The following is a 12,696-nucleotide window of genomic DNA, read 5'->3' as shown; positions in this document are numbered from 1 at the left end:
GTCTACTTTCCCTTGTGTTTTTAAAAATAAGACAAAGTTAATGTTTGTAATTATCCACCACTTCTACTACAACAAAACAATGCCACGCTAACAATAGACTTGACTTCAGTGGAACTACCCAAGTGCTTAGAGTTAGGCCCAATCTACACGCAGATGCTGCATCAGCTTAAACAAGGATGTAATTATACATTTTTAAACCTGGTTTACAGGAACAAGTTAAACAACCGTAAGCCAGGATTAAAACTATGAAACACTGTCCTCACACAAAGTTGCACAAGTTTAACCAAACATCCCACTTTTAATTACACAGGTGTGTGCAGACAAGCCCTTAGGTACATAGAATCACAGAAGTATAGGACTAGAAAGGACCTCAATATGTCTAGTCCAGCCCCCTGCACTCAAGACAGGACTAAGTAATAACTAGAGCATTCCTGACATGTGTTTGTCTAACCTGTTCTTAACCTCCAAAGACAGATTCCACAACCTCCATAGGCAATTTGTTCCAATGCTTAACTACCCTGACAGTTAGGAAGTTTATCCTGATGTCCAACCTAAACCTCCCTTGCTGCAATTTAAGCCCATTGCTTCTTGTCCTATCGTCAAGGGTTAAGGAGAACAATTTTTAACCCTACACCTTGTAACAACGGTTTATGTACTTGAAAACTATTATGTCCTCCGTCAGTCTTCTCAGACTAAACACACACAGTTTTTTCAATCTTTCCTCATAAGTCATGTTCTCTGGACTTTCTCCCAATTTGTCCACATCTTTCCTGAAATGCGGGGCCCAGAACTAGACACACTACTCCAGTTGAACCCTTATAAGCACAGAGTAGAGTGGAAGAATTTCTTCTCGTGTCTTGCTTATAACACTGCTACTACATCCCAGAATTATGTTGTGGGGTTTTTTTTGTTTGTTTATTTGTTTGGGGTTTTTTTTTGGCAACAATGTTACACTGTTGACTCATATTTAGCTTGTGATCCACTATAACCCCCAAATCCCTTTCTGAAGTATTCCTTCCTAGGGAGTCCTTTCCTTTTGTATGTGTGCAACTGATTGTTCCTTCCTAAGTGGAATACTTTGCATTTTTCCTTATTGAATTTCATCCGATTTACTTCAGACCATTTCTCCAGTTTGTCCAGATCATTCTGAATTCTAATCCTATCCTCCAAAGCACTTGCAACCCCTCCCGGGTTGGTATCGTCCACAAACTTGATAAGTGTACTCTCTATGCCATTATCTAAATCATTTATGAAGATATTGAACAGAACTGGACTCAGAACTGATCCCTGCAGGACCCCACTCAACAGGCTCTTCCAGCTTGACTACGAACTATATGCTTAAGTACCTTACCGAATCAAGATCTATCATACCCATTTTACAGATGAGATAATGGATCCATTTCCCCCAAGACTTAAACATGATTGTTCTCTGAAAAGTATCATGTACAATGGAAACTTACTCATCAGTTCTGCTTCCCATGTGTATTCAGAATCATATCTAGTTACTTCATAGACAAAATGAGTTTTAATTACTTTGGGGGTATTTTTACTCATGTTAGCTTTGCAGAGCTAGCATATATATGGGACAGTGAAATGGACTGTACTATATGCAGGACTGTGCATTATCAACAGAATTAACTGTGGTTAATGCCACTGTGGACCAATTTCAGCCTTCAGCTACACTTGGGTCATCCCTTTGTCTTCTGTGGAGTTGTACAGATATAGGTGAAGGCAGAATTTGGCTTCCAGAATACCGGTATTTATTATTGATGACAATGTGTTGGACAAAAAGAAAATAGGGTTCACTCTTCTTCAGAGAACTCAGTTTTTACTCCCTCAAAATCCTAATTTGTTAAAGATATTTATTTACTGAGGCAGAATTTTACAAATCAGTACCTGGTAGTAGCAGAGTTGACAGTTTCATAAAACAAAGAGAGAAAGAGAGAATTGGAAATATGTGAACTGAAAAATACCAGCTGCTTTTTGAGCTATCAACAATAATAAATATAGCTGGTTTTATTGACAGTATCACTTTTGCACAGGCCTCCCTCTCCCTGTACATATAAAGTGTTAATTCCTGATTGCACGATTGAGTCACTGGACCGTGTGATGCTCTAAAGCACAGGTTAAAAGCTGCTGAAGCTACAGGAAAGGAAGTTTGACTATAGCTCCACGGGGGCGGGGGTGTATATGTGAATGTGACTCAGAACTGAAGATTAAAGGGAATGGATAGCAATGAGGATGCCAAAGAGTTGGGGAGAACAGGGCAGAGGGTCACATCAGGTGAGTAAGTTACAAAACAGAAGCAACCAGAGAAGAGGTAGTGGAAGGGAGTGGGAAAAAACAAAAAAAAGGATACTGAAAAAGTGGTGGAGAGGGCAATGGACGGGGCACTGGACTGTGAGTCTGGAGACCTAGTTCTAATTTAGCCTTGCCACTGCCCTGCCATGTGACCTAGGGCAAGTCCCTTTACCTCTCTGTGCCCCTGCTTCACCTGCCCTCTTTTGTCTGCCTCGTCTATTTTGATTGCAAACACATAATAAGAATTATGCCCAAAGATCTCACAAAGCGCTTAGCATAATGGGCCCTGATCTTGGTCCACAGTGGGTGTTTAGATGCTGCCATAATATAAATAATACAGTTAATTAATGAAGAGTCAGAATCTCAAGACAGTGTGACAAGCAAGAACAATAGAACATTTTGGTGTGTGAGCTTTCTCACAGTGCCATAGGTATTACATGCATCTTTAGAGTATGCCTATGTTTTCTATATACAATCCCATTGGCTGAGACAGGCTTATGTGACATAAGACAATATAGCATTATTGTCTTCCTAGTGGGTCAGTGGTTTCTGATTCTGGAAACTATTGACCGTCTAGCTGTTCTCTGAGATAGAATCAAATTATGTTGTGTTCAAAACCAGGAAAGGCTCACTATGGTATAACACAGCATGATTAGGGAAAAGAGACCCTGCCTTTGAGATGTTGAGGACTGGATTCTCCAGGTCACTAAAGTTTACTTTGTGGCAGCACATGTTGAACTACTTAACCCAGCTGGATATTCCCCATAGAGAATTTCCCTACATAGGGGGAACTCTCTGGCAGTGTAAAGCTGACAGAGGCAGTATTACGCCTCCTACAGCAGCTGCCCCTCCAATCCCTGGTCTAAGTGGGAGAAAATGTGTGGGAGATACAGGCTAGGGTAATGCAAGGGTGGAATAGGGTATGGTGGAAATGAGCCCGACTGTATCTGATCCCCCAATAGCATAAGCACTCCTTACTTATGCCAGCAGCACAAGTTAGAGCAGCGGGGGGACTACTCTAACTGCTATGTGGGGCTGAGCATCAGGGAGCCAGGTCATCTTCCTGTCGCCACCACTGCAGAGGAGAACTGGGGTCTTAAAATGTATTCTGCACAATGATGCATTGGAGGTACATTTCCCTGTTGCTTCTAAAGCTTGTTAATCAAAGTGAGACGTGGAGGGCTGGGGTGGGATTATGCCAAATGGCCTGAAAAAAAGATGTAAAGAAACATACAGCAACTCTCAGGCACTAGCAGATACAAACAGTGATATTCTGAGCACACATGAAGGGCTCTGTTGGGGCTTTTACGGTCAGACCACACTGCCTACAGGGTGCGAAGCAGACAGAATGCCTCCATAGCCACAGAGGAAAGAGTGCTCAGAAGCATCTTTTACACTTCCTTTTTTTCCAAATGCAGCTCATCTGCCCCTCCAGCACTAACTGCTAATCACTAGCCAATCCCTCTGGGGTAATGGGGGCTCTCTTGCTGTGCAAGCCCACCTCACTTGCACTCAGGGAGCTGGAGCATAAGCATTTTCTTTGCCCCCTGCATGCACTCCCACCCAATCACACCTTTGCGCCAGCTGTCGCTCTGTCACCCATCCCAACTGAAATGTCACAGAGAAGCAGGTGATCAGCAAGGTTCCTGTCATAGGTCTCACCCCCACTTTGAGCTGTTGGGTTCCAAAATGGAGACCTGCATGGACTCCTCTAAACTAAAATCCTAGTTTAGATCTGGTAAAAGCTGCCACCACCCAATAATGTACGTGTATTGGGACACAGCCCTTCCCCAAAATCCTTGGGGATCCCAAGAGCCCCAAATCCCTGGAGTTCTTACACCTAGGAGAAATAAACCATTCCCCCCTTCTTCCTCCCCCCTCCCTTTTCCTAGGAGAGATACCGGGATTCAACTCCAGAGGGATGCCTTCCTCCTCCCTCCTCCCCTTTCCCTGAGAATTCACCCAAGGAAAGATCAACCAAGTCCTTAACAGAAAAGATTTATTAAAGAATAAAAAAAAGTAAACTCTCTCTGTAATACCAAGATGGAACAATACACAGGGTCTAAACTTATCAATCTCTGGAGAGAATTCCCCCTCCCTTCTCTCTCAGTAAAAGCAATAACAGTACAGAATTAAAGAAATTCTATAGCAAAACACACAATTGCAAATACAGAAATAACAATATAAAAAATACTAGTTCCCTTTCTAATACTCACTAGCTTGAATAGAAGAAATATTTGCAGAACTCTGAGAGGACTTGATTAAGACGTCTGGACTCCTTTAATTCCAACGAGCGAGTCACTCAAACAAAGGACACAGGAAAAAAAAACTTCCCTCCACAGGGATTTTAAATTATCTTGTCCCTGATTGGTCCTCTGGTCAGGTGTTCACAGGTACTGCTTGTTAACCCTTTACAGGTAAAAAACAAACCTTAACCCTTAACTAACTGTTTATGACAAATCCATTTGCAGTTCATGTTCCTGCCTGCTGGGGGCAACTCAGGCTACTGAGAAGAGAGACTTCTTCATCCTCCCTGCTCCCACTAATGGTTCCTTCACTCTCACAGTATCTATCAGTCCAGTGCAGTAAGGCAAGCAGTGGGGAGAAATGACTGGATCCCACCTCTCAGGAGAAGAACGTTAGTGGTTGGGGTTAGACAATATGTGAGGACAGGAGAGATGGAATCTGATGGTGGAGGGGCCATATTTATTGGAGAGGGGAAAAGAGAGGATCTGGGTTGGACAAATTGGTGGGAGATAGACAGAAACAGAGGGGTGTCATTGAAATGCATGGGGAGCAGGGAAGACTGAGCGGGAGAGGATCCGTTGAAATTTTGTGGAGAAGAAAGAGCAAGATGAGGGCAAAGAGGCAGACACAGAATTAAAAAGCACTTAATAATAGTACCCAACCACTTGTTCTCATTAAAAATCCAAATCACATCTTTAGGTATTAGCCTGGCCAAATCTGAGTTCAGGTAATTATGTGCTACCTCTACCTACATTTCCCCTACAGTTTTAAATGGACGCAGTTTCTTTCTCCTTTTCTGTCTTGAATCGTTTTGTAATGTTACAGCACAGTATCAAACAGCTGCAATATTACACTCCAGGTATGGGTGTAGTGATTAGTTTGCAAAGCTTTTTGGAATCCCTTAAGAAACAAGGCAGTATATAAAACTTACAGTATTGCTGTTGATATTATTGAGTTTACTGTTCAAAGGCCAAAAGTTTACTATATTACATACAGATACATTTTTTAAAAATGATTGAGACAGCTGAATCATATAGTGTGTACATTTACATTGGAGCTACTGTTTAAAATGTATATATAGATATATAGATAAATAAAAGACTGATTGATTACCTCATATGAAGAAAGACAATATACTAATGCAACAAAGAAATGTTTTCATATCAATTTTAATTTAGTGAATAAATACACATGCATGCACACACACATTTTAATATTTTATATATATATATTAGGGCTGACAAATGATTAAAAAAATTAATCATGATTAATGGTATTGTTAAATAATAATAGAATACCATTTATTTAAATATTTTTGGTTGTTGTCTACATTTTCAAATATATTGATTTCAATTACAACACAGAATACAAAGTGTACAGTGCTCACTTTTTATTTATTTTTATTCCAAGTATTTGCACTGTAAAAAAAAAGAAATAGTATTTTTCAATTCACCCAATACAATTACTGTAGTGCAATCTCTTTATCATGAAAGTTGAACTTACAAATGTAGAATTATGTAAAAAAAAACAAAACCTACATTCAAAAATAAAACAATGTAAAATTTTAGAGCCTGCAAGTCCAAGCCTGCAAGTCCACTCAGTCCTACTTCTTGTCCAGCCAGTCACTCAGACAGGGAAGTTTGTTTACATTTGCAGGAAATAATGCTGCCCTCTTCTTGTTTACAATGTCACCTGAAAGTGAGAACAGGTATTTTCCTGGCACTGTTGTAGCTGATGTCACAAGATGCGCTAAAGATTCATATGTCCCTTCATGCTACAACCATCATTCCAGAGGACATGTGTCCATACTGATGACGGGTTCTCCTCAATAACAATCCAATGCAGTGTGGACTGACGCATGTTCATTTTCATCATCTGAGTCAGATGCCACCAGCAGCAGTCTTGATTTTCTTTTTTGGTGGTTTGGGTTCTGTAGTTTCCACATTGAAGTGTTGCTCTCTTAAGACTTCTGAAAGCATGCTCCATGCCTCAACCCTCTCAGATTTTGGAAGGCACTTCAGATTCTTATACCTTGGGTCGAGTGCTGTAGCTATCTTCAGAAATCTCACATTGGTACATTATTTGCATTTTGTCAAATCTGCAGTGAATGTGTTATTAAAATGAACAAAATGTGCTGGGCCATCATCCAGGGCCGGTGCAACCATTTAGGCGACCTAGGCGGTCGCCTAGGGTGCTAGGATTTGGGGGGCGCCATTTTCTTCGGCAGCGACCGCGGCGGCCAGATCTTCAGCTGCCTCCGTCGCCGCGGCATTTAGGCGGAGGGAGCTGGGGCAGGGGAGCGCGGGGAGGGCCGCCTGCAGCAAGTAAGGGGGGGGTGGCACGCAGGGGAACTCCCCACCCCAACTCACCCCTGCCCCGCCTCCTCCCAGAACACGCCGTTGCTGCTTCACTTCTCCCGCCTCCCAGGCTTGCGGCACCTACGCTGATTGTCGCCACAAGCCTGGGAGGTGGGAGAAGTGAAGCAGCGACGGCATGCTCAGGGTGGAGACGGAGCAGAGGTAAGCTGGGGCGGGGGGGTGCCTCAGGGCGGAGGGTGGGGAGCTGCTGCGGTGGGGGGCCTCAGGGCAGGGGGAGGAGGGCGCAAGGTGGAAGTTTTGCCTAGGGTGCGAAACATCCTTGCACCGGCCCTGCCATCATCCAAGACTGCTATAACATGAAATATATGGTAGAATGTGGGTAAAACAGAGCTGGCGACATACAGTTCTCCCCCAAGGAGTTCAGTCACAAATTTAATTAATGCTGCGGTGGGGGGATGCCTCAGGGCGGAGGGGGGGAGCTGCTGCGGTGGGGGGCCTCAGGGCAGGGGGAGGAGGGCGCAAGGTGGAAGTTTTGCCTAGGGTGTGAAACATCCTTGCACCAGCCCTGCCATCATCCAAGACTGCTATAACATGAAATATATGGTAGAATGTGGGTAAAACAGAGCTGGCGACATACAGTTCTCCCCCAAGGAGTTCAGTCACAAATTTAATTAATGCATTTTTTTTAACGAGCATCATCAGCATGGAAGCATGTCCTCTGGAATGGTGGCCAAAGCACGAAGGGGCATACGAATGTTTAGCATATCTGGCACATAAATAGGTTGCAATGCCGGCTACAAACGTGCCATGTAAATGCCTTTCTGGTGACATTGTAAAGAAGAAGAGGGCAGCATTATCTCCTGTAAACGTAAACACACTTGTTTGTCTTAGCGATTGGCTGAAGAAGAAGTAGGACTGAGTGGACTTGTAGTCTTTAAAGTTTTACATTGTTTTGTTTTTGAGTGCACTTATGTAACAACAAAATCTACATTTGTAAATTGCACTACAGTATTTGTATGAGGTGAATTGAAAAATACTATTTCTTTTGTTTATCATTTTTACAATGTAAATATTTGTAATCGAAAATAATATACACTGTATTCTGTTTTGTAATTGAAATCAATATATATGAAAATGTAGAAAAACATCTAAATATTTAATAAATTTCAATTGGTATTCTATTGCTTAAACAGTGTGATTAAAACTGTGATTAATCACAACTTTTTTAACCACAATTAGTTTTTTGAGTTAATCACGTGAGTTAACTGTAATTAATCAACAGCCCTTTATATATATGTGTGTGTGTGTATATATATATATATATATACACATATATATATATACACATATATATATACACACACACACACACACACACACATATACACAGAGAGTTGAAAGTTATGTCATTTATCATTAAAAGATATTTTTCCATAGTCTGGCTATTAGGTCTGAGATTTGACCTATGGCATTAAATACCTTGTAACATCAATGTCCTTGATACAGATATTATAGGAGTAAAACAAAAACAAAAAACAGAACAGAAAATACTTATACTTTTGCCAGAATGTCAGCAAATCACAGGGATAAACTGAATAAACAGAACTCATTTATTTCTACCATATTGCTCTTTTATGCCAGATAGCACACTGAAGTCTATGAATGTTGTACAGTAGGTAATCACACACACTGTACCTATGAAGTCAGAAATCAGATTTTCAATAATTTAAAAACATGTAATATCACACCTGCAAAAAGCCTGTATAAAAATGTATAAATATCTGTTAGTTCCTGCAACTCCCACCCCTTTTTATTTTAAAAACCTAAATAAAAATAAATAGCTGCACATGGAGCTTTTAGTATTCTCAATTATGCTTTTAAAAATATTAGCAAAAAAATTAAGAGATTTTGCCTTATATAGCCATTATGGAGACCCAGAGCTAATTGGTAGTTTAAGTATGAGAGAAAGGTCTGGGGAGTGGGAGATAGCATTTAGAGAAGAGATCCCTGTAGCCCATAGGGAGGGTCTGAGGCAGAACAAGAAGACAGCAGAAGCATGAGACAAATATGGAGGCAGAGAAAACATAAGTAGATGTTGAAGGCAGACTAGCAAGAGAGATTTTGTGAGGCAAAACAAGGAATGGGTATAGTAGAGATCTGTGTATTTTAAGCAATAAAACGATATGCAAACCTTGAACAGAGAAGCAAAGACATCTCTCTATCTGGCAACATCATAATCTACTCTGTCTGCACTCTTGCACTTTATGTTGTCACCAGACTCACTGATAAAATGTATTTCCTTGTAAACCAAAAATATATGGTATTATTGACATTATACACACATACACAAACAAACAACACATATGTTTTATGGCCCTGATTCAGCAAAGCACTTAAACAATTACTTAACTTTAAGTGTGTGCTTAAATTCATTACTGTATTGGGCCTAAGTGATGGTGATATCCATTGATACACAGAATCATGAGATGAATTATATTTTTCATGCAACTCGGACCAAAACCTCTGAATAACTTCAACAGTGGCCTTCTCTATTTAAAAAACAAAACAAAACAACAAAACATTGGGCCAAATTGCAGGATGGGCAATATTCACTACTAAACTAGTGACTGGTTTAAACCCTAATATTTGGGGGACTGATTGGGGACAGCTATACAAGAACTTTATGCTGTTTGAGAGAGGAGAGTTTTAACAATAAAATACAGACTTGTTTTTAGCATATGACAGCCTCAGATAGTAGATCCTAAAATGATGACATTATTATGTGTGGGAGTTTTCTACATTCTATCTGTGATACATTTTTTTCTCCCTTGAATCTCTGTAGAGTTGAATACATGGTACAAAGGCAGCCGAGATATAGGCAGAGAGCTATGAAAAATAGCATCAGTAAAATAATTTTTTAAAACTCCCTAGAGCACTTATGTAAAATGCATAGCAAATGCAGATAGTGTGGGTTAGAGGTTTTATTGGCATTCAGCTGGGATGACTTTGCCACTCGCATGTAATATGGCTAGGTTGACCAGACAGCAAATGTGAAAAATTGGGACATGGGGTGGGGTGGGGTAATAGGAGCCTATATAAGAAAACGACCCAAAAATCGGGACTGTCCCTATAAAATTGGGACATCTGGTCACCCTAAATATGGCTATCACAAACTCATGCTGGTAAAACCTTTACACTGCACTATGCCAACATATATTTTCTCCATATACCTGTATACGTTTATGCACAAATATTTTTTCTGCCCAAATTCAAGGTTTGTATTTATATTTCCATAGCTGCAAGAGATTTAAAGCTGGTAAAAATTATGTGGCACATTTATACCCACGGGGTTCAATGAATAAGGCTTAATGTGGATATCCTGCAATACCGACTCTTGCAAATTCCCTGTTAACTTCAGTGACAGTTTTTTCTGATTAAAGACTGGGCTCTAAATCCTTTAACAACTGAAATGTGATCAGCTTCAGCAGTTTTCATGTCATGATGACTACATTTTTAAAAAAAAATGAGGAACACGATTACATTTCCAAACTCCGAGCAATTGCTAATGAAAAAGCTGACATGAGCCCTTAAAGCAGTCTATGCTGTGGTCACTGTGGATTACTGACACGAGTGATTTAGATGGTAGCTAGAACCACCTCTTTCACAGGAAGGCTCAGCTGCCAAGTGAACCTGGTGAGGAAGATCACTTTAGTTCAAGAGGAGCTTGGGAGGATATTAAAGGAAATACAATCCTCTTAGAGTATTGAAAGTGTGCATGTGTGGAGGTGGGGACAAGAGACAGCCAAACCTTTATTTCTGTGAACAGATCAAGGCGACAGATGTATTCCTTCTACTGTGCTGCATTCTACTGTGCTACCATTTGGCCTAAAATTCTCCCCATTTTTTGCCTCTCTTTAATTACAAGACACATGGACCAGACCCTCACTGTAGTTCTACTGCCTTTGAGGGAGCCATGGTAGAGAACATGCATTGAAGATCTGGCCCAGTTGTGTTCTCTGAATGCCAAAGCAAGATTATTATCCAATAATTTTGCAAGTAGATGAAACCCTGGAATATTCAGTGTGGGGGGGGAGGGGAACACTGGAGTAAAACAAAATAAATCCACTTTAGTCACACAATATTTATTCTGAGAAAACTAAGGTTGATTGATCTGCACAATGGTATAAGAGTATTTCAGTCACGATGAAGAATAAATGGACCAATTATATAATATCTGACCTCAGAAGCTTTCCTGTCCTTAAGGCAAGAATACCCCCTTGTTACTTGGTAGTTATCCAAAGTATTTGTTATACAGGCATTTAAAATTAAAATGATAATGGTTCCCTGGATTATTTTACATCCCATAATGAATCAAGATGCATTTTCCCATCCCTTCTGTCTAATGAACAAGCCTATGTTAAAACAAAGGCGATTCACAGTATGTGTGTTGTAATTACTGACTTTGTTTCACTGGAAACACTGTAGTGCATGCATCGATTAGAGTTTACACTTCCCTCCTGACCTTTGAGGAAGGGCACACAATATTGCCTCAATCAGGCCACACAGACATTAATAGGGGCTGTCTTGTCTTGTGGATTTTTAGCCATTGTCTAGGGATCTTGTCTGCTTATGATTAAAGAAACATGTTCTTTCCTCTCTTGCCCTAAGAGGGTCAAAACAGACATCAATTTTTCCTCTCCTCTCCCTGCTTCTTAATTCCACCTCAGTAAAATGTACAAATACATCCGATCCCCTAGCTATGAAACCAGAGGCAGCTGCAGCCCCGCCTCCTGCCCGCCACACGCCTATAGCTAAAGGTGAGCGTTAGCAGCACAAAGGGGGGTGGGGGATTGACCTTTGCATGGGCAGCAGAGGGGGTGGACAACGAGGGTGACCAGACAGCAACGGGGAAAAATGGAGGCACTTTTTTTTTGGGAAGGGGGGGGAGGGAATAGTTGTGTATACAAGACAAAGCCCCAGTATGGGGCGGGTCACTCCGTGGCTGAAGGAACCCAGCCACTATTGAGCTGTCAGGGCGCAGCGCGGGGCTGCTGCAGCGGCACCAGCTGTGTGTGTGTGTGTGTGTGTGGCTGCCTGGGCGGGCTTCCCCGGTGCCATTGCTTCGGCAGCCCTGCCAGCCTGCTGCCCCCCGCGATGCATTTCCCAGCCCCCAGCCTGGGATGCTCAGTCGCAGCCCCTCGCCGCTGCTGCTGCTTCCCCTCTGCATCCACCCCGGGAGGCGTCCTCCGCCTCAGTGTAAACTGCAACCCTCCAATTGCACCTGTTCTCCCGCTCCCCCCCCCCCCCGGCTAACAGGCCCCCTGCCGCCCCCGGCGCGGGTCTCTCGCCTCCCCCCAGCTCCCCGCTGACCTTCTCCTGCGCCCTGTTCAGCCGCTTCTGGACGTTTTTGGCGAAGATGCCCGTTTTCATGTCGGCCATGGCTGCTGGTCCAGGGAGCCTGGCGAGGCGGCGAGTCAGGCAGAGCCCAGCGGCGCAGGCAGAGAGCGAGCAGGAGATGGGGAGGGGCTGGAGGCACGAGGTGGAGGAGGGGATCTTAAAGATACAGAGAGAGGGAGCGAGAAACTGGTCCCACGGCCCCCTCAGTGCTCAAGGGCAGCCGGAGCTGAGCTCCAAGCACTTTCCCTGCCTTTAATAAAGCTTCCTTCCTGATGCTCTCGAATGAGAAGAAAATGGTACAAAATATGGAAAGGCAGAATCAGCAGGCAAGGCCAGCATTGGGAGTCTGCAGGTTAATTGAGTGGGGAGGCTACTTAATCCAAATGATATGCAGTCTTCCTGAAAGGGATGCTATTGATTTATACAACAACGG

General features: G+C 42.3%; 1 protein-coding gene across 2 annotated transcripts in view; it reads right to left on the bottom strand.

The window, feature by feature from the left end:
• Positions 1-12,351, bottom strand: part of AMPH (amphiphysin) — a 185,798-nt gene extending 173,447 nt beyond the window's left edge. For both annotated transcript variants that reach the window (XM_045003580.1, XM_045003582.1), the window contains exon 1: positions 12,237-12,351. In XM_045003580.1, the coding sequence (XP_044859515.1) occupies positions 12,237-12,305 (69 nt within the window). In that variant the 5' untranslated portion in view covers positions 12,306-12,351. The remainder of the gene's footprint in view (positions 1-12,236) is intronic.
• Positions 12,352-12,696: the final 345 nt, after the last annotated feature.

The sequence above is a fragment of the Mauremys mutica genome, chromosome 2, assembly GCF_020497125.1.
Source record: "Mauremys mutica isolate MM-2020 ecotype Southern chromosome 2, ASM2049712v1, whole genome shotgun sequence".
Lineage (NCBI taxonomy): Eukaryota > Metazoa > Chordata > Testudines > Geoemydidae > Mauremys > Mauremys mutica.
This window is presented reverse-complemented; position numbering and strand designations above follow the sequence as displayed.